Here is a 27,933-nt window from a genome sequence, read left to right on the forward strand (position 1 = left end):
AGGGATGAGGAGAGGGAAAAGGGAAAGGGGATAGAGGAGTCTGCAGAATAGAGGTGTTATGGACCAGTCAAAGCAGAAGCTCGGTGAGGAAGGAAAAACAAAAAACAGGGATGGAGGATTTTCTTTAAGCCCGAGCCGAGCTGTGTGTAAAAGGGTTGTGGGGGTTTATGGAGGGGGGGGGGGCACAAGAGAAAGCCAGCAGAGGGGAAAGACAGCGAGATGAACTGAAGTCAGCTAACTGCATCACCATCTTTAACGGGGGGCTGATCGCTGCATTATTGATCAGCTCTATAAGTGCTGAGGCAGACGGCGGCTACAAGTTGGTGGTGGTGGTGGGGGGGGGGGGTTGTCTTGCCCTCTCTGGAGCCAACTGCACCTTCAGCATCTTCCACTCGTAGTTCCGTCTTCATAATCTTGTTTAAGAACCCACTTCCAGGTTCTCTGGCTCCGTGTTACGTTCTGATGTTCCTTCAGGTGTTAAAGGACACATGCCTGTAAGACGACGCTCAGGGAGTGACAGACGCCGACAGAGAGTTTAGCCCAGTTTATTCATATTCACATTTAAAAAGATTTCTTTACACCTACGAGACAAACCCGTCCCGCAGACACATCTCATGATCCATGGAATGAAGAAGAAATACATAAAAAAATTAATTCTCATCATAAGAACCAGAATTTAAAAAAAGATTAAAATCAGGCATTTAAAAAAAAAAAAAGGAGGGGTAAGACTGTTGAATAAAAAGATGTAAAAGCAGCATTAAAAACTGTGTGTGTGTATGGGAGGTGATTTGTGACATGACAAGTGTTGACATGTGCTTTTATTGTCTGTGTGTGCGTCTCAGAGCAGGCACATTAGCAGTCACACACACACACACACACACACACATCTTCAACCTTCAGATCTCCATCAGTGTTACAGGAGCTAGAGAGTCGACAAACAGCACCCGCAGTCCTTTGAGTTCACCGAACATGGTGGAGGCTTAAAATCAGAGAGAGGAAGTGAGAAGAGAGAGGGAGTGAGGAAGTGAGGGAGTGAGGGAGTGAGGGAGTGAGGAAGTGAGGGAGTGAGGAAGTGAGGGAGTGAGGAGAGAGGGAGTGAGGAGGTTCAAACAAGGCAGAGTCGCCGTGGTTTCTTTAGCCGGTAGGTGGGAACCGCTCGTCATCCAACTCCAGACAGTCGAGGCTTTGTTTCTCTCCACGCGACAAACAGACAGAGTGTCTACTGTATGTAATCCGTGTGTGTGTGTGTGTGTGTGTGTGTGTACACACACAAATGGATTGGTGTAGACTTTCTTCCCTTCTCTCTCTCATGCTCTCTCTCTCCCTCTCTCTCTTGGGGCTTGTTGCCTCTCCACAGAGCCTGCTGTGTTGTTGGGAATATAAATATAAATACCAACATGTTGTTGTTGTTTTTTTTCTTTCCCCTGAGGAGGCTTCCACGGAGTGCGTGCGGGAAAAAAAATGGCGGGTAAAGCCGTCAACCCCCCCCCACCCCTCAAAAAAAGCATTTAAAACAGACTATTACACTGCAAAATGTCTCACTCCTCTCATGCTGTCTGTCCAGTAGAAAGACTCCTACAAAATAATAAGGCGCATATCCAGAAGATAAAAACATTCAAATTGCCCCCCCCCCCACCCCCCTCCCTCCCATGCAGCGGCGTCTGTTCGTGGTCAACATCATCGTCCTCAGCAGATGTCTGGAGGCTGGTTACCATAAGAACCAATGGAGCTCATCACCGTCCCGTGTGTGTGTGTGTGTGTGTGTGTGTGTCACTGGTACTGGAGGTAGTTCTTCAGCGTCTGCGGCAGCGGCAGCTCGTCGATGTGATGGATGCGCTCTCTGCCGAGAGCCAGTCGGGCTACTCGTCTGCACAGGTCCATGAGGGGGAGGGGCTCCGCTGTGGGGGAGGGGGGAGAGAGAGAGAGAGAGAGAGAGAGAGAACGTTTAGGGTGTGTGTGTGTCATTCATTCACACACTTTAATGTTCCTTATTCAGATGTGAAGGGACATTTATGGGTAACAAAAACACACATTTGAACATATTGTGTTGCAAAGTTGTTGTTTTTTTATTATGGATATTCATGCGTTCACCCGTGCAGTCAGCGCCCCCCCCCCCCCCCCCCCCCTCCCCTCCCCTCCCTCCCCCCACCAATTGTGGAGGCGAGTGATGTCTGCATGTCGAGACTGAACTGCGGTCCCTTTTTTTTTTTTTTAAATCGATGTCAAGCTGCTCCACCGGGACGCACCATCTGGTGGGGCTGAAATCCTGCTGTTCAGAGTCCACACACACACACTCAGTGTGTGAAGGACACGACCAGGGGCGTTTAAAGCACACACACAAACTTAACGAGCACACGCACGTAGCCTTGTTGCTATGATTCATTGACGTCGTTTTGACCGAAAGATCCTGAAACGAAGAGAGCGACTTCGAGTCCGTCTAAAAGGTCTTTTTTTAACGAACATTAACACATCCATCTATCTATATATATATATATATCTATATATCTATATATCTATATAGATATATATCTATATATATATATCAAGGTCAATTTATTGATAAATAAAAAGGTCTCGACCAATCACGTTGTGCATATTCAAGGGAACTTCCATCCTCCTCATCTCTACCATTTCAGCGTTCACCTTTCAAAATAAAAGCCCCCACGTTTAACCTAATTTATTTGACTGCCGTGCGCTTAATGAAAAAACCTTTTGTAAGAGCACCTTTGGGTGACAAGTGACACGATCTCATCATCTCAAGTCCACGCTTCAAGCGCGTCACGAGATTAAGGAAACCGGGTACTTGGTACACGGACGGTTGCGCAATCACGACCTCCAGTCATCCGGCACCTTGTGGGCCTCAGCTCTCAGAATTAAATAAATAAGATAGAAGAGGACCCGGGAGCACGTGGCGCCGAGAGATGGCTTCATTATCCGTCGGCACCCATCAATCAGTCTTAACCTTACGAGCGCGGGGGCCTCCGCGTATAGGTAGTTTCCATAGTAACCGGCGGTGTGATGTCACCGTGCTGGGAGTTTGTAGGCACGGTTGCAACGTCTCCAGATTTCAGGAGGTCGAACCGAATTGTTGGCGAGTAAAGTACGTGACTAACTTTACTTTAACGGCAAAAAAAAAAAAGAGTGGACTTTTGTAGAAGTCTCTCTCCCTCTCTCCCCCTCTCTCCCCCTCCCTCCCTCGTCTCCGCAGAGACTACTTTCTGACAGATTCATGGCGCGCTAAAGAGGAGACGGAGTGTGGGAAAGCGTGGTTAGGGACCACGGAGGCTAACACTTAATCGAGAACGGAGTGTGTGTGTGTGTGTGTGTGTGTGTGTGTGTGTGTGTGGGGGGGGGGGTTAGTCTACCGCCACCGAGGTGAGTACGCAACCGGTAATAGACACACAACACACACAGTTTCTTCCACTCCATGAGACTGAGACAACCCAGTTATGTCTCACTGAGACATAAAGGGGCGGGTGAGACGGGTCCATCTTTTATGGCATGCGTTCCAATTCGCCGTTCACTCAACTTCCCCGACCTCCCCCCCCTCCCACTTCCTAGCGCCCAGGTAACATGGAAGGGGTGGGGGGCGCCGAGACTTCCCCGTCTGGCCTAGTTTTAGGAAAACAGGTGCGTATGTCTTACATGTACCGGGGTATATATATATATATATATATATATATATATTTTTTTTTTTTTTTTTTAAAAAGGGACAGACTAGTGAGAATTGGGAGCAGGGCCGCGAGGAAAAGCAGCGCGGGGGAAGGACGCCAACGGAGGAAACCGTCGCTCAAAACTCAGGTGTCCAAATTTAAAAATCGGCCACTCGGAGCGGAAACCCAATTGCTCGATGAAGAGAGAGATTCCTTTCTGCCGCCGACAGCCGACTTCCTATTACTGCGCACGGTCCCAGAGAGAAACCCCGGACCGCCATCAATTTGGTCCCTCTATCAGTGTGTGTGTGTGTGTGTGTGTGTGTGTGTGTGTGTGTGTGTGTGTGTGTGTGTGTGTGTGTGTAATACTCTCATGCGTTGATAAACTGCAAACCGACTACCAGCGGTGACAATTTATTTTTCTATATATATATATATATATATATATATATATATATATATATATATATATATATATATATATATATATATATATATATATATATATATATATATATAGCTGATAACGACCTCTATATCTTTGCATACGTGCGCATGTCGCCAACGCGATGCCGGAAATAAACAGCATTCACTGTTAACGGAGTACTTTGTTTTGGTTGCGTTTATTTATTTCATTTTTTTTAAATAATAATTGATGACTTTTTTTTTTAATTAATAATTATTTTATTTTTTTTAAAGTGTGCTCACACTATTACGCCATTTTATTATCATTATATCAGCGGCATACAATTTATCTTAAAATTACAATATCTTTAAATTGCAGTAAAAAAAAAAAAAATGTTAAGAGTCGTTATTTAAAAAACGTTATTGTGACAGAGGCCCGTTTCTGGAGTCTAATTAAAATGTCAACCACTGCATCACGTTGGGTTTTATTTAATTTATTAAACATATTTACGCCAAAGTGGCCTTCTATATAAAAATAAGTGTTTTAACGTTTTAACACCAACTCCGGCGAGGTCTAATCTCACGCTGTCAGCTTGCTGTGAATATCGCCGACGGCGCAAAACTTGCAGACGGGCGAGTGAGGAGGACACCTCTATTTGCATAGGGCACGTCCTTAGCCGACGAAGCCAGTGAAGCGAGGTTGCCTGGTCAGCGGTTAACCCGCCCACGCGAGGACCCACCGGGTGCAGTTGAAGAAAAAAAGGGATTAGTGTTGGGAAGGATGGATGGAGAAAAGGATGGAAGACGAGAGAGAGAGAGAGAGAGAGAGAGTTTGGGGTCAGATAGGGTTTATTTTGAAAAAGAAAGGAGGGAGAAGATGTGGGAACCACTTCCTCATCTGTGGTCTCGTTCAAATGACTAAAGTGCTCACTGAAGGATGTGAAGGAAAGGAAAGCTGCATTAATGCAAAGTATCAAAGGGACAATACAGACGAGGGGAGAGGAAGGTACGAGGATACTTATCTCTTCACAGGGAGAAAGAGATGGAGAATAAAAGAGGCTAAGCGGGAGGGAGGAGGAGAAGAAGAAAGGGAGGGAGGGAGGGGGGGGTGAGAAAGACGAGAGAGAGCAGGAGGCGAGCGAAAAATAAAATTTAAAAAAGAAGCGAAAGAATGACGCATGCAAGATCTGGGAATTAGAGGCCATCTCCGAGCATAAATATCGACGCTGCCATTATTCTCACGACGTGTGTGTGTGTGTGTGTGTGTGTATCTTTTTGATACCTTCGCCGAAAAAGAAACATTATGAAATAAATAGAGCGCTCGCTGCCACGTTCAGGCTTCATGAGTCATTAGTCATTAGTCAGGCGATAAAAAAATAAAATAAACTATCCATCAATGAGATTCTACGGGAAGCCCGAGAGGATAAAAATCGAGTGTGTGTACGAGCGATTATCACAAAAACTACAGATATCAGCTTTTTATTCCTTCTTAAAAAAAAAATCACCCACAATGCAACTCAAACAGAGAGTTAAACCTTCCGGTTGGTTCACTTCTTTTTAACTCCACCACTTTTTTTTTTTCTCTCTTCAACAAGTGACATTACCTGGGGCGATTTATCAGACTTCACACAACTCCCTCTGGAGACACACACACACACACACACACACACACACAAAAAGGACCTCATCCAACTCCATTCACATATGCAGTCGATCTCGGCAAGACTAGACTAGACTTTGATGTGTAAAACCAGTGAGTTCCCCCTTTAAGCTTAACAGATAGATATATATATGACACACACACACACACACACACACACACACACACACACACTTCCCAGCATGCAAGGCCAGACGCTGAGCTCAGAGCCACAGTTTCACAATCAGAGAGGATTTGATGGAGATGAGCTAGATGACATTTAACCGCAGAGGGCAGAGAGGAACATTGAGAAAGAGACACACACACACACCAAAAAACTGCATCCAAGTGTGTGTGTGTGTGTGTGTGTGTTAAAGCTTTGACAAAGGCTGTCGGAGAGAGCATGCTAAAAAAAACGACAGGATGTTTACGTTGCTTCCTGTTGGTAAACAAAAGCAGCAGTCCACTTTATTGTGGTCCTTTTATAGAAAAATAAATCTCCAAATAAAGACACACACACACACACACACGTATGACAGGATTCATTGAAGGCTGTTAAAATGACTCAGCTGCCTGACTCTTCTTTCCATCTTCAAAACAAATCAAACTTGTCATACAACTGGTGACTCATACATATATATATACACATATATACATACATATACACACACACACACACACACACACCTTCCCCTCGTCACTGGATTCCCAGGTTGTTGCAGCACAAATCCGATCTCACCCCGGGCCTTCACGAGCCGGTCTAAATATAAACCCATCTGGAGTGTCTCAGATAAACAAAAACATCTCTCTCTCTGCGGCGGTGGCACTAATGCCCACAGCGGCACCCCAAAAAAAAGAAAAAAAAAAAGAAAACAGGCGCTCGTCTTCGCACCAGACGATTGCGTCGAGGCCCGAGAGTCTCGAGTTATTACACTCGAGTGCATGAACGCATCCATTAAAAAGCTGCGTGACGGCTTCCACGATGAATGAGGGAACGTGCTAAACTTAAACAGGGATTAGGCTGAAAAAAAAAAAAAAGGGGGTTTGACATCAAAACGCATCTGTGTGAGCAGAGGAAGACACCCGAGACCCGGCTTTACTGTCGAGAAGGAGGAGGGGGGGGGGGGGGGGGGGGGGGGGGGGGGGGACACTTTAAATCCTTTACTTTATACAAAAATAAATGCATCTGTTTTTTTGCTCCGAAACTGAACCCGACCAAGAGGAACGGACCGTTTGAAAGCCTTTCAAATATGACATGTGGGGTCCCAACTCCCAAATCAGAGTCCTTTAAAACTTTGATCCAAATACTGAAAGTGGTAAACGTGTGTGCGTGTGTGTGTGTGCGACTTACGATCGAGTCCGTTGACGTAGCGAATGGAAACCTCACAGTGGCCCCACACGGCGCTGACGATGGGATGCAGCCTCTTGCCCTTCAGCCCCCTGAAGGCGACTCCCAGGTACTGTCCGTCCACCATGAAGCTCAGCGTCCCCTCGTCCATGTCCAGGACCACCGTCAGAGAGTCCGGGAGCACGAACGACTCGTCCGGCTCCAGGAAACACGGGTACGTGGGCGCCGGCGTGGAGGCGGGCCGGTTCTTCCCGTCGTGGTAGAGTCTGTTGCGACCCAGGTCCCAGCCCCAGGACTCGCAGTCGGAGCCCACCAGGGCCGTGTAGCCGACCGAGTGCAGCGAGGCCTCGGCGGAGGCCACGCCCACCACGGCGTGGGTGCCCCTCTGTCTGGCGGGCCAGTGGATCCTCCACGCGTGGAGGCCCCGGGTGTAGCCCACGTTGCCGCGGATGCAGTCCGTGCTCTGCGCCACCGGGTGCCGGTGAAACGTCAGCTTGTCGTCCTCCTTGACGAAGACGTTGAGCGAGCGGTCGTCCGAGTTCCAGGCGTGGCGGAGCTGGGCCTCGGCGCTCGCCGCCGGCATGTCCAGCAGCAGGTCCAGCCGGGGGGGCCGACAGAAATCGGGGCCCCGCAACTCGCGGCGCACCGGCCGATACGAGGGCTCCCCGCGTACATCCACCGACTTGATGCTGCCGGAGATCTTCTGGCCCATGGCTGGGGGGGGGGGGGGGGGGGGGGGGTCCGAGGGAAGGAGGGACCACGGGGTGGTGGGGGGGGGATGGATGGACCAGAGGGTGGTGATGAGGGGGCGCTAGGTCCTGACGCTACCTCATGGGCGCAATGGTAACAAGGGGGGTCCTGGGTGGAAAGATGCTGATGGACAGGCACTCCGTCTTCAGCAGGGGGGGTGGGGGGTGGGGTGGGGGAGGGGCGGGGGGGGGGGGAAAACCACACTTCTGAAACACACACACACACACACACACACACACACAAATGAAAACATTATATTTAACCATTAAAGCATTAAGAATAACTGTCTTTTAGAGACCGAGGGCGATCCATAACCAGTTAAAAGTCGCATGCAGCTTTTTATTGAACACAGATAATTAGGGCTTAGTGCCTTTAAAAAAAAAAGATAGAGTTTTATGAGCAACAATCTAATAGTTGAATACCAATACTGCCGACTAGCCAATATACACTCTCTCCGCTCTTCCTAGCCAAATCAATGTGATGCAAACAATCATTTTCAGGAAGCCCGAAATTGACTTCCAAACACGTTTCTCTCGTCGCCCTTTTCTCAGAAAAAGGACTCTGCATGACTTCTTCCAGGGAAAGTACAGAACAGTAACTGGTACTGACCCACAAGGGGGAGGCTTGAATAACAGACGCACACACACACACACACACACACACACACACACACACACACACACACACACACACACACACACACGCTGTGTGTGCAGCTCACATGAAACTTTGTTTAAAAACCAGCAGCTGAGCGTCGCATTAGTTAAACTGACAGAAGGCATTCATTATCGTGGCTTCTGATCACAACCAAGAGCGTCTTCTTTGGAGTTATCAGTATCCTAAAAAGCGCCACATAAAATCACCAACCAGCCGCCCACCGGAAAATATTAAGGACATTTTGCATGAACTTTTCACCCGTTTTCACAACTTTTTTGCCGTGAAAACATTCAAACAACTGGATTTATTTAGTTTTTTACGAGATAAACATGTTATATTATATATTACGGCCGATACTCATTTTCACCGTCTGAGCCTGAATGCATGATGACGTAAACAAGGAACCTTCGTTCGCCTCCTTAAGGAAAGGAGACGGTGGATCAAGGAAACACAACGACAGACAAAAGTGACACACACACACACACACACACACACACACACAGGGGAACAAAAGTAATTGCAGGAAACACAATGTCATGACCACAACCCATGAAGTGACAAGCTCCACATTTCCATATCAATTAATTCATCCAAGACTTGACGCGTGAAGTCTTTTTTCCGTGTGTGTGTGTGTGTGAGAACTGTCATCACAACGGCTATCGACGAGTCAGCTGACATGTGTGCGACACGCGTACAATGATAATGGCGGTGATTCATGGCTTTAAAGAGGGATCACGATCACGATCTCACACACGGGGGGGGGGGGGGGGGGGGGGGGGGGGGGGGGTTAGAAACCGATTTGGCTCGCGATCAAGTCGATTATTCTTTTCTTATAAAAAGCCGGTGAGGTGAACTCGTGAAAAGACTTGTGTCAGGTGACGTGTCACGTTTGACGAAAAGGCCGGTTTAGCCGGTTTGCATGTAATAAAAAAACGGTTTAACGGCCAGTAAAGCAACACAAAAAAAAAAAAAACTGCGAGTCGACCCCACCTCCACAGACTATAATAATAAATGAAAACAGGGTATACCTGTTTGTTTCTGCGTCAGGGATACCAGAGGGCGTTTTGGGAGAGGCAGACAAGAAGTCTCCATGAAACACACTTTGGGGGGTATTTGATGGTCCACATGAAGCTGCTGCCAAAAAAAAAACCAACACGTACACACCTCAAGCGCAAAAGGGAGACGGGACGCGAGGAAAAGCAACTTGACCGGACTCCACGGTACAAACTGGCTGTTATCTTTGAGAGGGAAAGAAAACAAAAAGGGAGGCGGTGACACGGAGAAAGCAGCTGGTAGCGTGACAGCCATTGTTAGCATATCAAACATGCACAGCCAGTCTTAACACAAGCAAAACCGCACACATACACACTGCTTTAGGGCCAAAAATGCACACTGGTACCTCGGGGGGGGGGGGGGGGGGGGACTATGAAGTATCACCCGCTAAGGCACGCACTCTTTATCAGAAACATCAGCTGTGTGTCCATTACCGCGTACAGATGGCAACTCATGTGGATGCAAACGTGACCTTTACCCTCTCACTGGGTATGCGCATTTTATGTGCGTTTCCCAAATCGGAAAATGGCACTTCAACGGTTCAGCTGGGGTCTGTTATTTATTTAATAAATACATTTGCATAAAATAAAACTTTTTTATTTAATTTAAATTTTGTTTTATTTATTTTATTTTAACATTTTATTTATTTTTTATTTAATAAATACATTTATTTATTTTCTTTATTTAATACATACATTTATTTATTTTATTTAATACAGACATCTATTTACTTTATTTAATTAATACATTTATGTATTTTATTTAATTCATATATCTATTTACTTTATTTAATACATACATTTATTTATTGTATTTAATACATACATCTATGTATTTAATTAATACATTTATTTAATTCATACAATTGTTTATTTTATTTATAAATTGTATTTATTTAATTTATCGTATTTATTTATTGTAAATAAATAAAAAAACATTAAAAAAGATGCCAAGATGATAATATATAGATATGAGTTTGTTGTAAAGATAACAGTAGCAGGACATTAAATATGAACAGTGGTTGAATTGTGACATAAAGCTACGCACTACATTCCCAGTAACCCGGAGAGGGCACCGACAACAACAACAACAAGCTTTAAAAAGCTTCTTTAAACGGACATATTGACGATTCTTATTCCGAGCATGCAACAAGACTCCGATGCCACTTCAGCTTCCCCGCGGGGGTGAAAAGGTTTTTGAGGGGTTTTTTTACAGCCGTGTTGGGTCTTCAGGTTCTTTTCTTTCGGACTACAACAAAAGACTACCAATTAGTTCTTTCATCTGTGCTCAGGATGTACGCGCACGCCAGTGGTCAACTGGCCGAAGCCTTTCAGCGCGTTGAAGAGAAACTTTTTTTTTAAGCGAAAGAGGACACGCACATTTATATTGTTTATGGCATTGGACCTCTGGAAGTAGACTTAAAGGAGCCGGGGATGTTCCTGGTCTCCAATTGGCTACTTGGGATAATATTTATTTATTTTTATATTTATAAAAACGATATAGATAGATAAATTAAAAAAATATATAATATAAAAATATATATATAATATATATAAATTAAAAAAATATATAATATAAAATATATATAAATAAATATTAAAAAAATAAATTACTTAATTTCCTCTGAACCGAAACTGTAAACTATCTGGACATTGAGAAAAAAAAGCCCTCAAAATCTAACTCTAAATGTAGCGCATTATGTTTTTCAGGCTAAAACAGCCCGAAAATACAGATCTGTGCTAGTACTTGAGTATTTCCCCAACCATCACACACACCCACTCAGCTCGGGTCATGACGTGTAATTATGAGTCAGGACCGAACTGGCGCAGCAGCGTAAAACAAATCCAGAAAGCCATCAATCACGTGTCACTCCATCCCCACCTGTCACTCACGTAAGTGAAGGAGCGCTAGTTAGCCGTTAGCCGCCCTGCCTCGCACAGGGCTAGATGATCGCAATAAAGCACAGACAGTACATACAGTGTGTATGTGCATGTAAAGCAGCTCTTAGTTAAGGAGCTCTTTGTACCAACAACAATGTAGGGACATCTCAAACTGTAGGTCTTAGTTTGGCTGCTAATGTAATGACATTTAAAAAAAAAAAAAAGAGCCGTAGCCCAAGTAGGAGACGAGGGGGGGGGGAGGGTGGGGGGGTCTGAACACAGTCGGCCAGACGTGTGTGTGTGTGTGTGTTCCTGCTTGTGACAAGAGGATGGGGAGCCAGGCTCCAGTTCCCAGCTAAGGCAGGAAAACAGCTGCTGGAGGCAGAAGGGGGAGGGGCTTAGTGGTTCAGTGTTTCCTCCCCCCCCCCCCAAGCAGCACTACCCACTCTAGAGAAACAGTGGAAAGGACACACACACACAATTATATATTGTTTCCCAAATTGTTTTGGTTGCAACTATACGTTTTTTCTCGTCCCAATAATAAATAAATAAATAAATAAAGAACCGCGACATCAACTTGATGGAGCGCATTAAGTCGGGCCGTTTGTTCCCTTTCACTCCAACAAAAGCATCGAGCTGCATTCAGACTGAGAGTCAACGTCTCTTATCGATTTCTGGAGCTTCACAGCCGACGGACTCGACTGCGTCTTTAGTCGCCACTCAGCTTGTCGTCATTTACCAGGAACGCACGCCTATTTTTCCCCTCTTTGCTTCCTACTCTGAACATACAAGTCATATAAAGTTATGGAAAAATTAAGCTCGAATTAAAATTATTTTCTTCTTCTTTATTTTACCCGAGTCAAGAGTGCGTTGCTTCTCACACTGAACTACAAAAAAACCCCAAAAGAACATCCAGTATCATACAGACATTTCCTATTCAACTTGATGAAGACATTTCAATTTTATATTAAAGAAAGCTTTTTTTTTTGTTGCATTAATTTGTTATCGTCTTGTTACTTGTCCTTTAAAAATGAGATTAACTATAAACAAATATTTCCATTGCAGGATTCTTGACGCTCAAAGATGAACTTTCTGCTGGTCGAGAGAATTCTGTAAAAGAGGATGAACCACGTCGGCTAAAATTAGACCAGGTTGATCTCGTGGTTCTGGTTCTGGTTCCCTAGCCCCCCCCCACCCCACCCAGCGGAAGAATTCATTGCATCTTTTTTGATATTGGTACAGTAAGCTTAGTCATGACGAGGAACCATCCTCCCCCTCCTCCCTCTCTACCATCTTCCTTCCTCCTTGGCTGTAACACCATCCCCCGCTCTCTACCTTTGTATCCTCTGCATCTCATCTTTCTCCCGTGGGAGACAAGGAAGCCCTCTCCTCTCTCGTTACATCCCCCCCCCCCACCCCCCCCTTTCCTCCATCAGCTAATGCACAACAGCATTCCTCTCTGCCTGCTTTAATGTTGAATTCTGCATTTATTAAAATTTTTTAAAAAAAAGCAATGTGGCTTCAAATTAACTCGCGCAAGAAAAACCACACTGGAGCTTTTGCTGCAGGAAAAAAAAAAGTGTGAGATATTCACCATATTCATAAGAGATTCAACGACTCCCACCCACGGTAAAGGCTGCTTTTTGTTTGCCGCAGGGCTCCCCTCGGTTTTTAAACGTCGCCGGGTGCATCGATACAAAGATATATAAGACGAGTGACCTCAGGAAGGGTTCAGAAAAGAGTGGGCCCTGAACTACACCGGAGTGTGTCTGCAGTCATTAAAAAAAATCATTACGATGAGGGTTTTAGTTGCATCATCGACCGCAAAAAAACACCACAAATTGGGAAGCTAGGACCAACTACGGGTTTTGTTTTTGTTTGTTTTTGTTCTGAGGCTTTACGCACTTTATTTATTGGAGGTAGTCACATTTTTTTTTACAACCTCTACTTAAAGCCTCTCCTCTGTGTTCAGCAGCCTGCAGCTCAGTCCAAGTTTCACGCATTTATTTTTTTTTGGTCACGTGGCAAAAAAACAATCACGGATCATAGTGAAATTGAAATGTATTATTATCCATTTAAAGATTTCAAATGAGACGTGTAAAATAAACGCTTCGTTTTGGCCGCTTTCTCCCGATGGACGCGTTCGATGTGTTCAAGGACCGACGTAAAGATGAAAATCTGATACATAATCACGTTTTTTTTTTTTTTTACAGCTTCTGGCAGAGGATTAACGGCGTAGTTTAGCCAATCGTTTAAAGACATGCTTTTCAATCCGTTCGTTGGGTTTCGGGGGATCAGATTGATTGAAATGAAGATTTAAATAAATAAACTGTTCCTTTAAATCTGCCATAAAGTAGATGGACGACTTTACAACGTGCAGATCCAAAAAAAAAAAAAAGAGTCTAGTCAGCAAGTCAATAATAGACCCATTTGTCCAAATGACTTCCTGCTCCTCAGACAACCAGACTAGAGGAAGGCGGCGGACGAGCTGCCCTCTGCCGCCTCCGTGTCTCCGTCTTCGGCACGGGAGAAGAATTTGTTGGCGACCACGTGTTGGAAGCAGCGGGAGCCAAAAAAAAAAAAAAAAAAAAAAAGCTAGACCCTCTCCGAGAGTCCTCAAAGACTGGACCGCAATCCAAACGCCAGACGTTAAAAAGAAGAAAGAGGAAAAAAAACAAGGTAAACCTGAAGCCTCCCCGAGTGTTGGGAGACGGGACGGAAAAATCTGTGATCGGCAAGCAATCCGAGAAGCCTGGACCAAGGAGGCGAAGAGCGAAGATGGATGAGACTCATGGCGGCGGCCATATTGTAATGTAAATAAACTGTGTAGGCGAATAAGTCTGCTAATGGAGGCTAAGCGACATTTATTGATAATTTCGTGCTCGCATAAACAAGGCCTACGACGTGTAAATTAATTGATCGATTCTTTCAATAATCCGCAATTACTTTGATCGGCTCAAACGAGACGTTTGATAACGTCCTCCGGGGTTTAGGGATGGACGTGTTCACCGTTTTGTTTGACAAATAGATAATAAGCAAAATGTGTCGGTTCTTTCAGTTTATAAATAGTTGGCAGCCATATGAAAAGTGCAAATATGGAATACTGGAAAACTAGACACAGTTTCATGAGAGATTTAGATAATCAGGTTAAAGAATAAAGAATTAAAAAAATTTAAAAAAGTATGCCTCCAGACTAACCTGATCAAATTATAAAAGTTTCCTTTAAAGTTCCTCTGCAAAAAGGTTCCAGTAAAGTTCATCTGATCTTTCTGCTGCTTTACAACCAAGTTATTTTACTTATGAAGCGGTTTAATAGGCTCATTAAAAATAAAAAGGGAAACAAGCCCCGTTTTTAAATGATGAAACAACACACGTGTCCTTGAATAAAATACAACCAAAAGCTCTTTTTAAAAACTTCCTCAAGGAAATCAACGTTGATTTACAGTCTCAGCCGGGGTCTCATTTATTAAAATACTGGATTAAATTGCGTCGCAGTGTGTAGGGGTTTCCGTTTTTACGTATTCCCTCAAACGCATCTCTGTTTTACAATTCACCACACACACACAAATTATTCACTCTGCATTGATGCACAAAAGAAAACGCTCCGCGTGGTCACGTGTTACGCTGATGACTGCGTGATTTATATTATATTCGACCGATACCTTCACCGATGTGCTGCACGGTTCACATGTTGTTATACCAGTTTGGGTCCCGATTGATGAGCACAAGATATAAAAACACCTTTTCTCTGGACCGTTTTCTGGAAAAAAAATTCCCGATGCTTTACGGAAAACCTTGTTTCTTTTTTAGAGGGTTTCCGTAGGAATTGGGTTCGGCGACGTAAAAGGCCTTCACGGGACGAAACCTTAGCCAGAAGCTTTTTGGGTTTCGGAGCCTTTGCAATATTTAGCAGCCACGTCTCGGATCGGTTTACCGTGTGCAGCCAGGTAAGCCCAAACCGGTCTGATCAGGTTTCCACAGCTGGGTTATAGAGGTCTTCACATCACCACCAGCGGGGAATGCATTGTCATTTTCACACAAAAAAAACAAGGAGAGTTATGGAAGAAGTGATCAGATCTTTTACTTGTGTAAAAGAAGCCATGCATCAACGAAACGACGTCCATAAGGGAAAAAAAAAAAAAAAAAGGTACTCGAGTTAAAGTCCAAAAGTAATTTCAGTAAAATAAACCTCACAGATAAAGAAAAAGTAGAGGATGAATTTAATTTTTCCTGCAGTTTTCTTGTGAACTATTTGAACAAATGAACCCGTGTGAAAGGTTTAGAGGGAAAATCCCTCAGGGTGGAAATAACTCAAAAAGATGTCAGAAACATTACAAGGAACCACAAATAAGACCACGTTCTTGGCAGCGCCCGTAGGGCCAAAAAGAGAGTTAAGAACCACTGGACTCAACTTGAACTTTGCGTATCACAAGATAATTGTTTATGGTAAAATAAACATTAACTAAAGCGCCCGATAAAACGTAATGGTTTGTAAAGTACAGTATTTCCCTCTGCCGGACGGCGTGGGATCGGAAAGCTCACCTCTTAATCCATCCGAGTGCAGGCGCGTTGAGAACAGAGCATCGCGGCCACGCCAACGGGGCTCCGGTTCAACTTCCTGTTTGAGAAAAAAAAAAAAGACACAAAGAGGGTTTGATTTGGCAGGTCGACGAAACGCTCCATTACATCTGAAAAGGACCCGCGGTGGGGGGTTAACGGAGCATCTCAATGAACTCAAAACACCGAACACAACGGAGGCGATTAGAGACAATGGTGCGAGATAATGTTTTGCATCACACACACACACAGGTCACAATGAAGCAAAATAAAGAGGACGGCAATGAAGAGATACGAAAAGGAAGGTTTTTCCATGGAAAGATGGAAATTAAAAAGCAGCCTAGAGAGTCGAGTGACAGGGAGGAGGAGGGGGGGGGGGCATTTAAGAGACTTGGAGCAATCGCTGCATTCATATGCATTAAGAAGTTTCTTTTATCAGGCTTTATGACCACCATAAACACGGTTAGCATCAATGGAACCCCCTGTGTGCATGTAAACGTTATGAATGGGACATCATCGCAGCTCGTCTCAAACTTTAACACACGGGAGGGGGTGTTATCGTGATAATTATGCATTCATAAAAATAGAATCGATATAAAGGAGTGCTATAAATCGGTGCCGAGGGGTTTGGATCGCACCAAAAGTTGTGATCGGGGGGGCGATTAAATGATTAAATTAACCACAGAGCACCAGAGACCCTCTAAAGACTTTAAGGCCCCCCCGAAGGTGTGGAGTCCATTAGGAAACCGTACCTCCTACTTAAAAAAAAATATAAAAACATTACAGTGCGTCAATGAAACTACTCCTGATAACCCAATGAACCGCAGCTCAAGAAACCCTCCCTCCACCGTGTCATTTAACCGTCTATAATTCAGAGTACACCCCTGACAATGTCACCGTGGCAACAGACTTTAGTTGAAGGCAGGTTTTTGATTGCGGCTCCGACGCCGTCAGAAATGATCCACCGATTCAATATTGTCGAGGACGTGGTGCATTATATTATATTAGAGGGGGAAAACGCATGCAGGCACGCATGCACGCATGCAAACAACGAACCAAGGCCCCAGTAGAGTGTGTGTGTGTGTGTGTGTGTGTGACAGCACGGTGGCTTACGTGGCTCACACACACGAGCCTACTCTCCAGCGCCCCTCGCCACCTGCTCCCGTAGAGCTCGAGGAACAGCAAGTGAGCCGAAAGCAAAAAAAAAAAAAAAAAAAAAATGTATCCGACCAACGTAGAAACATTTTGGAAGCACAAAAACAAATAACCTGTCCTCAGGAAACGAGGACACGGACACACACACACACACACACACATATCTACCATTTGATAAACAAACACAAGCTGAAGGAGTTTCTGGTGAACCTGCACGATTTCCTCAGATTTTCACGAGAATCCGACCCCTGTGGCACACATTCAGAGTAGCTATAAAAAAAAAAAAGAAGGAAATAGCCAATCTTCTCGCTGATGTTCTCGTTTACTCATGTTGGTCATCAGTTTTAAATTTACACCGTTTCATAACCAGTTAAATGCCTTTCTATGAAGCCCCAAAAGGCCGCAGGAAGCATCCAGCAAAAAGTCTGTCAATACACTGTAATGTCCATTATTGGACCAGTTTAATTAGTGCACGGGTATTCATTAACCACCCGACCTACTGCCATGTCGTCACCCACTGATGAATCGAGAGCCCAGTAACTGAGGCGTAACTTTAAAATTAGCTCACAAACACTTGAGTGCAGTTTAACATGCTCCACAAGAAAGAAGAAAAGAAAAAAGAGCTGAGCTTTTAATGATTTGACAGTTTTAAGGACAGTTTGAGGAAAAGGGGGGGGGGGGGCGTTGAACCATTTATCAGGTCGGAGTCCCCTGGGAGACGACCGCCCTTCAGTCGTTCTCGTGAGTTTCAATCCAGCGACCAGACTCGTCTATTGGGGGGGGGGGGGGGTGTCTGGGATGACAGCGGCCATCTGAGAGAGACCATTAAAGTCGTAGCATAAAAGATGCGCGACACTGCGGCGTGAAGACGGATGACCTTGCGAGGAGCCGCCGCCCCGAGGGTGCTTCATCATCCCCTCCTCCTTGTAATGCTGAATGCATAAATAAATAAACCCCCCCCCCCCCCAAAGAACTGCCCTTTGTTCAACTGGCAGCTAGTAAATAAAGGCTGCAATAGGAAGAGGGAGGATGGATTCATTTATATCAGTTTCTTTGACTGCTGTGACCGAGAGTCCAACTTTACATTTGATAAAAACAAAACAAATCACCAGCTAACTTTATTCTCCGAGAAAGGAATAATAGAAAAGGCCAGAGATGCCCCCCCACTCCCTACTCCCTCCCCCCCCCACACGATTGATTTCTCGCCCACTTTATTTTAGGTTCAAGTCTGACCCGCCGATTCCAATTTTCTTTTTATGAACTATATAAAACTTGCCGCGAGGCTTCCATAATAACTTTTTTTTTCTGGGACGCCAGCCGAAAACCAATTTAAAAACTGCTCCGAAATTAAAAGATTGTATTTGTATTAAAAAAAAAAAAACACTTTAAAAAAAAAAAAAAGGCATGAGTAGTTTTAATTTTCTCTAATATACATTTTATCATAAGCAACTATATTCATTCAGGTTTACATCTTAAAAAACACCATGACGGAGTTGTAATTTACGCTAAATGTTTTTACCACGCAGCGCTTGAACGCATCATACTCAAGCCAACCCTCCTCCGTTCAGGTTCATCCATCCATTGGATGAAAAGGTGAGAAAACCCTCGTCTTTGCGTCCCATTGTTCACAACCCCTTCCCCCCCCCCCCCCTCGACTAAAGCAGCCAATTAGGCTGCACATTTTAACAGTGCGACTGGCCGTGCTCAAAGGTGACCCGACACGCTCCGCATGTAAGCCACGGGACGGTTCTGATGACATGGGGGTGGGGGTGTGTGCGAGTGTGTGTGTGTGTGTGCGAGTGTGTGTGTGTGTGTGGGGGGGGGTTAACTGAAAAGGGCTGCGTCACTTGCCGCTGCAGAGCTCGTGGCCTCGTTCACCCTTTGAGAAGATCGGTCATCAGCGACAGTCGACCATTAACTCTGATGGCTTAATGGGCTGCTGATCCAACCCCCCCCCCCCCCCTGAATGCCACAGAAACAATCAAAGCGGTCTCCCCGTCAGCTGGAGCAATTAGGACCCCCCAGTGGAGCTCATCCACGAGCACATAGGATGACTCAATTATTCATGTTGGTGTCGCGTTGCAAAAACAATGGCTGGTTTCAAGGGGCTGGTTGAAAGTGTGCAGGATGCTGCCATGAAACTATTCTTCATCATTATTATTATTTTTTTTTAAGTATGGCTTTATACCCACTCTTAACTTCATTGTCCCAGATGAGACGAATAAGTAAGAAAGCATCATATATATATATATATATATATATATATATATATATATATATATATATATATATATATAAAAAATGGAGGAGGCATTGAGTAGGCTGAGGATAACTGCTGCCAGGTCAGGTTTAAATATGTACAGAACAGCAGGCGCTCTATTAAAAATCAGCCACTTGCATCCAACATGTACTTTAGAGGGTTTTTTTTTTTGGCGCCAAGTATTTAGAAAAGGAGGAATATTCATGTGTTTAAAGAAGAAGAAAAAAAAAAAAAGTGCATTGTTACTACGCCAATACTTTTATTACCTTTTTAATTAGCTGAAGAAGCAATGACATCTCACCTTCTTTCTTTTTTTCTTCTTTAAACCGCCAGCAAGGGCTCGGGGAGTGAGAGTTTTATTAAGGTCATCGGTACGGCAACACCCCTCTTATAGCTTATTAAAACCACTCCACTATTTAACACCGTCTCAGGTTTTTTTTTTTTTTTTGCGTCTCCTTATAAACGCAGTTTGACTCTCATTTCCTTGAGTTTTCAGGCGTGTGGCGGTGCAGACGAACATTACTCCAACAAAGCTTTTTAACCGTACGAACAACAACAACAACAACAACAACGTTTCTACATTTGAAAAACATCCCATTGGCATCTTTTTGGGCCTTTTACACACACACACACGGAGGTGGGAAACTCTCTCGTCGTCTGCTGCCATGTCGAGCCCATTATTACAAGGTGAACAAAATCCACTGTCAGGAGTAGTTGTTTTTTTTCCCCCCATTCACAGGAGCCGGTAGCTCCATGCGGCACATAATGCAGCGCTTCGGTGTCCCAGTATAGAAACACGTGGGCGGAAGCTTCTTCCAGAAGGAGCGCTTTAAAACCACATCATTCTCAGATGTGAAAGATAAACAGTCTTAGTAACTTACACCCTCACTCTCCCTCTCCGTGGGGGGGGAAACATCCGTCATCTGCTTGATGTACAGGATGAGAATCTCGGGCACGCATCACTCACCCAGCAGCGACAGTGGCTGACGTGTGCAGTAAACTATTTGGTTATAACCGTGCCTAAAGGGGAGGAAAAACGACGAGAAATCTTTTTTTTTTTTTTTTTTTAAAGGTGTTAGCATATTAGAGAAGAACAAAAATAGGTTCCATGTCCTATTTAACGACTAATGTCCAACAATCAAAGTTGAAAAGACGGCGATCTCCGGTTCTAAAGAGTGAAGCCGACGAAGAAGTGATTTAAAACGTGCATTCTCTCTCCTGACCACCAGGGGGGCGACTCCTCTGGTTGTATAGAAGTCTATGCTTCATGTGTTAAAGCTGCATTCTCTCTCCTGACCACCAGGGGGCGACTCCTCTGGTTGTATAGAAGTCTATGCTTCATGTGTTAAAGCTGCATTCTCTGTACTGACCACCAGGGGACGACCCCTCTGGTTGTATAGAAGTCTATGCTTCATGTGTTAAAGCTGCATTCTCTCTCCTGACCACCAGGGGGCGACTCCTCTGGTTGTATAGAAGTCTATGCTTCATGTGTTAAAGCTGCATTCTCTCTACTGACCACCAGGGGGGCGACTCCTCTGGTTGTATAGAAGTCTATATAAATGACTCTACTTCTCTCTTGATGTATTCCCTCAGTAAACATGAGTTTATGGTCTCAATCTCTAGTTTCAATACAGCGTGCCTCCTCCGCCGTCCAAATACGTTCACTTTTCATTCAGTGGCTGCAAAAAAGCCAAGATGGCGACGGCCAAAAACGCAGAACTTGAGGCCTCAAAGCGGCAGTCCACAAACCAACGGGGGGGGGCGTCACTATGGTTTCATGTCCTATTCAATACTGAAAAGTCTGAAGCCAGTGGCAGAAATAAAGCCACAATCCCTTGAAATCCACTTTATCTGGACAGGGCAATGAAACACAACTGATGGATTCATCCAAATAGCGCAACACACTATTCAGTAATTTACCTCAAAAAATAACCCCAAAGTGCAGCTGCGGCTCAAAGGGGCAATTATTTTCTAGCGGGCGGCACTCGTCCAAGAATCATTTAAATGGCCCTCAAGAGCAAACATGACCGGCAATCATTTTAAAAAAAAAGAGCAATCCAATTTAGTGCGAAGCCCCTCGAGTGATTAGATTCTATTACACAGCGCAAAAACACAGGGGGCACCGCTAGGCCTTTAAAAATAAAATAAAAATGACCCGCTGTCCAGGCGTGGCCCCGGCTCAACGCTGGATAGCTCTTAATAGGATTTCACAACATTAACTGAGTCAGCGTCAGGCCCGCTGGGTGCAGTCGGTGCGCCCCCTCCACGCCCCGAAAAACAGCCTCGTCTCTGGATGTGTGTACTTAATGTGTAGAGCGATTGGAGAGTCAGTGGGTAGCGACAGGGTGGACAATCATCGGACATGCTTTCGGCTGCAGTGGAATCCCAGGAGATGACTATAGCGTGTGCCTCCTCTTACAGACGCCGCATAGAATATATATATATATATATATATATACACACACACACACAGTTAAAAAGGCCATTCTGGTGCATCATAGGCTGTATGTGTAAGAAGCGAATTAGTCATGACGACACCCCCGTTTGGTTTCGTGGACTGACGTTTTGGAAGACTTTCAGTTCTTTGATTTGGCCGTCGCCATCTTGGCTTTTTGCACTTCCAATGAAGGGAAGTGGGAGGTAGCCCCGCCCCTAAAAGCATTCCCTGCTTCATTGGTGTGTGTTCACTCTAAATAGCATAATTTACTAAATGAACATCACGCTGTGTTGAAGAAGACTTGAAACTAGAGATCGAGACCAAAAACTCATGTTTACAATGTTTACTGAGGGAATACATCAAGAGAAGTAGAGTCATTTATATAGACTTCTATACAACCAGAGGAGTCGAACCCTGGTGGTCACTAGGGAGAATGCAGCTTTAACACATGAAGCATAGACTTCTATACAACCGGAGGACTTGACCCCTGTTGGCCAGGGGAGAGAATGCAAGTTGTATAAAACTTCCATATTGACTTTTCATTTTCTTAAGTGGACAGTTTTTTTTTGTCGTCACTCAACGGCCGTATTTGCGTCGTACGAGACAGACCATAAATGTGAGCAGCCAAGCGGGAACCTCTCAGCTGGAGGTATAAAACGCATAGAGCAGAAGCAATTACTCGATCGATCGCTTAAAATCAATGGACAGAGAGTTAACAACTATTTTAAAGAACCGATTACGAAGAATGACCAATATCGCTACTGCACATGTGAAAGCCAGTACCCCAAAACAGCGGTTTGAAGGAGATGATCCCAGTAATATAAAGAGATATAACACTAGCTCCAAGCAGACAATAATATAAAACTAATGAAAGCACAACCAAGTCCACGTGAAAATCAGAGCTTTGGCCCAACCCTTTTCTTGAAGTGGCCAAACCAACCAACCAATGCCCATTTACTTGGTTTCCTGGTAGACTCTGGATCTAAAAAAAAAAATTAAAATTAAAAAAAAACAGCAGAGATCTCCATTGCTGACCTCTGAAATACCCACGTTCGTGCCACCCACCCTGGCGGCAACACCGAGGTCAACCGGTGTCACGGTGGTCATCTGGGTCAAACCCCAGCTGGTGGGAAATAGAGTGCAGGGGGGGGGGGGGTCAATAGTTCCTTAACCTGGCTTGCAACAGTATACGGAAGCTAATTAACATGTAAACCATTTGCCGAGCCGACTGCGATGGCTTGCATTGTTTTGTTTTTTTAAATCAACACAAGACCAGACCACCACAACAGAGGCCCCCACCCCCCACCACCACCACCGCCCCAACACATCAGCCAGCTGATGTCCTCCATCTCAACCCATCTGCTGCGATCCACCCACACAAATATATCATAACACTATCTGGACAGGAGCCTGCCAATGCCCGGGAGGGCAAAGCAGATGGTGTGGTAGAGGGCGGAAAAAGCATTTAACCCTCCAGAATGAAGCCGGCAAACCCAAATGAGCACCGGATGAAACCAGAGAGTCCACTTTCTAATGCTTCCAGGGCAGCGGGGCGCCTTGTTTGCTCACCTGGAATAATGCAAGCCTTTGCTTAGTCATTAGGAAAAGCTCAGGGGGAGAAAAATAAATAAATAAAACAAACAAACAGAAGCTGCTTAAGTTTTTTGTTTTTTTAAACTCCATAAAATATAAGCAACTTAAAAAAGCTGGCAACAGAATCAGCTTTCTTTATTAGCATTTCCCCAGGATATAAAAGATTAATTCAAAGGGGAAAGTGCCATTTGATTTATTTAAAATATAAGTCTACCTTTAAGGCAGCTTTCTGGCTCACGAGCAGCACATATTGCCTCGTGCAGCTCTCTCTCTCTCTCGCGACTGGAGACAAAACCACCATCAGAAAATCTGCCAGTTTGGTATTAACGTTAAATACACACGTTGAATCATTAAAACAATAACGACATGGGAAGATTAACGTGTTAATAATGTGTTTCAGGGCGCGTGAATGACTTCCACACAAGCAATTATCAGTATAAAAAAAAAAAACCTTTTTATAAATACCTGTTAAATTGAGAGCAGAATAATTCAACAAGTTAAAATGCTTTAAATAAATAAAATAAGCGACTTTTTTTTTTTCCCTTTCGGTTTTAGGTCACCTTTGTGTGTTTTTATTCGTCAAAAAGAGCTAAATTAACGTAATATTTATTTGTTGGGGGGGGGGGGGGGGGAGCTAGCAGGGTGCGAAGGAATCGAATCGTTAACGCAGAAAGGAAAGGAAGGAAGGAAAGGAAAGGAGGAAAGTTTGACACGGGGAGTTTTCACGACAAACACAGTCACGATTATTATTTTTTTACGGAAGAGGAAAAACACAAGTTTAACTCACCGGAACGTTACATCCGAAAGGGAAACGGGTTTTTGAGGAGAGAGAGAGAGAAAGGAGCGACCTGAAACCCCCTCCCAAAAAAAAAAACCTCTCTCTCACGACGTTAAGTTTCCTTTATCCTCACCCCTTAAAAAAAAACAAAAAAAAAACAGGACCGGGGAAGAGTGTCACTCACCCGGTGAACGGCTCGTGCTTACGGTAAAGCGACACACACACACACACACAAAATAAGTGTAACTGTGTCCGCGTTGTTGTTGTTTTTTCACACGCGAAGCGGGCAGCGGCTTTTTTTTCTTCTTCTTTGTTCCTCCTTTGCCCGCAGCTCTGGTCCGCGGATATTATCACCGCTCGCGAGTCTCCGACGGCCGCTGATTGGCTGGACGGTCGGGATCAAGGAAAGGTGACTGGAGTCAAGTCATCCGGATATAACGGACGCGACTTCCGCTCGCTCGCGACGTCCTTCAAGATAAAAGACTCGCAGTTCCTTTTGAGTGTTTTTTTTGTTTTTTTTTATATACATATAATATGTATATAATACATATATTTATATATCGTCGTATATAATAGTACGACGCTGCATCGCGGTTTTGGTGTGTTTCCATGTTGCTGAAAGCTAAAGGAGGCTAATTCCATGCTTTTATATTGTAGGAATCCTCACTAAACTTCCGGTAAGACGCCTCACATAGTTATATTCTGACCTTATTCACGAGCTGCTGCCGTTTGTAGTTTATTTTCTTGCGTTTGAGGGGAATGTTTTTATAGTATGTAACATAATGACTTAAATTACGATTTATTATCTATAGTAAGTCATAAATAAAGGAGATGCTATGTCATTATTTTTGAAAAGTAATGAGATAATGAGAAAAGTCTCATTATAATTACTTACAGGAATTGGGTTTCCATAATGCAGCAATTTAATGTGCATTACTTTCCATTACACACTGATTCTATTTTTCATGTAAAATAAAAGTGCATCATTTTTTATTTATTTTTTGCATATCTTGGGAGATGTTAATGAATCATTACATGTTTTGTATCTTATTTCTGTTCCCCGTGTCCTTCATTTAATGTGCGTATGTTTATTTGGATCTCAACGTTTTAATGTGATTCACGTTCACGGCGTTGAAGAGTCGTCGGGTGGGGAGCAGCTGCGTTAACGGATTAAACCCACAAGCTAAGGGGTGAGCAAAAGCTTTATTTCTAATGCCACTCGCCGCAAACACAAGCTCCTCATTATGAGATTAACATTGGGGCTTGTCGGTTGGTGCTCATATGGTTTCACTGTAACCACGGTGACCCCGCCCACAGGGTGATGATGCACACATGTGGTGCAATTGTATATACCCATGGAGTATCTCAGGACGCGTTGTATTTGTATCACACCTGTAACGGTGTCGACAGGGCGGATTATAAAAAAGGCCTCGGCTGAAACGATGGGCTCATTGTGCGAAACTAGACCATCGGCTCCCCGAGCACCTGGCCTCGAATCAAATGCAGCTAGAACCAGAAGATTGAAGACGTGGATGGGTTTAACACAGCGGGGATCACCACTTGCCTGTCAGTTCAGTTCCTTCACTTTCTTCCCTTTGCAGTGAGTCATGAAGGGAGACAGGGAGTCAAACATGTCTTCTCTTTTTTTTTTTTTTGCTAAATGCATCTATTCTGGGGTTTTTTTGCGTAGAGTTTAATGAGGTGACCTCGGTGACCTTCGGAGGTGCCGGCAGGCAGATTTTAAAGCCAGCTGTTTCCCGTCGTTAATGCTAAGCTAAGCTAACGGCCTCCCCTTTTTTTCAGTGAAAGGTCTTCTGTTGCCCACGAAGTCAGAAAGTTGATCTCGGTGTTCCAACTGAACATGACTCAGAGCTCCCATGCTGTGCGCGTGTGTGTGTGTGTGCGCGTGTGCGTGTGTGTGTTCGGTGTCGTGTAGGAGCAAGCTTTCTGCACATCTTTTGTCTGTGCGAGCCAGGATGTGTGTGTCTGCCCGTCTGCCTGCTTTTCAGTGACTTCAGACTTCAGAGCCGTTCTCACTGAATCCTCCCCGAGTCCCAGACTGTGCATTCGACGTGTTCGTGCTGAGCCTTTTCAGTGTGTCTCCTTCCTCGCTACCCCCCCCGGCATCTGTTCTATCTAGACCAATGTTTTACCCCCTTTCTGTCTCTGTCTCCCTCCAATTCCCTCTGCTGTGTCTCCGTCCTGTCCTCCCATGGGTCTCTCTCTCTCTCTCTCTCTCTCTCTCTCTCTCTCTCTCTCTCTCTCCCGGTTGGGGTGTAACACCGGTCTTAATTGGACGGCTTATTGACAGTCAAACAATGTCACTGAATCACCGAGAGGAATTTCCGCTTGTTAGGCAATAAGAAGTGGACTACTTTGTCTCGACTTGGCTGAACTTCCCTTCAGTTTGCCTCCCAAATGTCGGTGATTTATCCGTGTGTGTGCGTGAGCCAGTGAACATCGTCTTCGTGACGTTCTTTGTGACGTTGCACTTTGTGATGTTGTTCGTGACGTTGTTCTTCACGTGACGTTGTTCGTGACGTTGTTCGTGACGTTGTTCGTGACATTGTTCTTTGTGACATTGTTCTTTGTGACATTGTTCTTCGCAACGTTGTTCTTCGCGACGTTGTTCTTCGTGACGTTGTTCTTCGTGACGTTGTTCTTTGTGACGTTGTTCTTCACGTGACGTTGTTCTTCACATCACGTTGTTCTTTGTGACGTTGTTCTTCGCGACGTTGTTCTTCGTGACGTTGTTCTTCGTGACGTTGTTCTTCGTGACGTTGTTCTTCGTGACGTTGTTCTTCACGTGACGTTGTTCTTCACATCACGTTGTTCTTTGTGACGTTGTTCTTTGTGACGTTGTTCTTTGTGACATTGTTCTTCGCGACGTTGTTCTTCACGTGACGTTGTTCTTCACATCACGTTGTTCTTTGTGACGTTGTTCTTCGTGACGTTGTTCTTCGTGACGTTGCTCTTTGTGACGTTGTCCTTCACATCACGTTGTTCTTCACATCACGTTGTTCTTTGTGACGTTGTTCTTTGTGATGTTGTTCTTCGTGACGTTGTTCTTCGTGACGTTGTTCTTCGTGACGTCGTTCTTCACGTGACGTTCTTCACGTGACGTTCTTCACGTGACATTCTTCACGTGACGTTGTTCTTCACATCACGTTGTTCTTCGTGACGTTGTTCTTCGTGACGTTGTTCGCGTGACGTTCTTCACATCACGTTGTTCTTCACATCACGTTGTTCTTCGTGACGTTGTTCTTCGTGACGTTGTTCTTCACGTGACGTTCTTCACGTGACGTTCTTCACGTGACGTTGTTCTTCACGTGACGTTGTTCTTCGTGACGTTGTTCTTCACGTGACGTTGTTCTTCGTGACGTTGTTCTTCACATCACGTTGTTCTTCGTGACGTTGTTCTTCGTGACGTTGTTCTTCACGTGACGTTCTTCACGTGACGTTCTTCACGTGACGTTCTTCACGTGATGTTGTTCTTCACGTGATGTTGTTCTTCGCAACGTTGTTTTATTCATAACTGGGATGATGAATCCCACTTACTTTGGTGATCCCCTTACTTTTCCTCTAGCGCCATCAGCAGGTCAAATATTTCACGTATCCACAAACCTTCAGACAAACACTCGTGGTTCTCAGACAACGGATGGCTGTAAAAGGTTTTAGATGTATAATATCTCAATAACTATCTCATTCATGTTTTGTAAGTTTGGCACAAATGTTCCCGTTCCCCTGAGGAATAGTTGTAATAACCTT

At 44.5% G+C, this 27,933-nt stretch overlaps 1 protein-coding gene and 1 long non-coding RNA gene across 2 annotated transcripts; both read right to left on the bottom strand.

The window, feature by feature from the left end:
- Nucleotides 1-529: 529 nt before the first annotated feature.
- Nucleotides 530-7,757, bottom strand: LOC117741595 (SPRY domain-containing SOCS box protein 4-like). The gene is made up of 2 exons (XM_034548727.1): nt 7,049-7,757; nt 530-1,898 (listed from the first exon to the last, which is right to left on the bottom strand). Exons 1-2 carry the CDS (start codon nt 7,755-7,757, stop codon nt 1,771-1,773), a joined length of 837 nt encoding a protein of 278 aa, XP_034404618.1. The 3' UTR covers nt 530-1,770.
- Nucleotides 7,758-7,968: 211 nt separating this feature from the next.
- LOC117741596 lies at nt 7,969-24,554 on the bottom strand. The gene is made up of 3 exons (XR_004610749.1): nt 24,175-24,554; nt 15,928-16,003; nt 7,969-8,001 (listed from the first exon to the last, which is right to left on the bottom strand). It is a non-coding gene; the product is annotated as an uncharacterized LOC117741596 (long non-coding RNA).
- Nucleotides 24,555-27,933: the final 3,379 nt, after the last annotated feature.

This window comes from Cyclopterus lumpus, chromosome 13, assembly GCF_009769545.1.
Source record: "Cyclopterus lumpus isolate fCycLum1 chromosome 13, fCycLum1.pri, whole genome shotgun sequence".
NCBI lineage: Eukaryota > Metazoa > Chordata > Actinopteri > Perciformes > Cyclopteridae > Cyclopterus > Cyclopterus lumpus.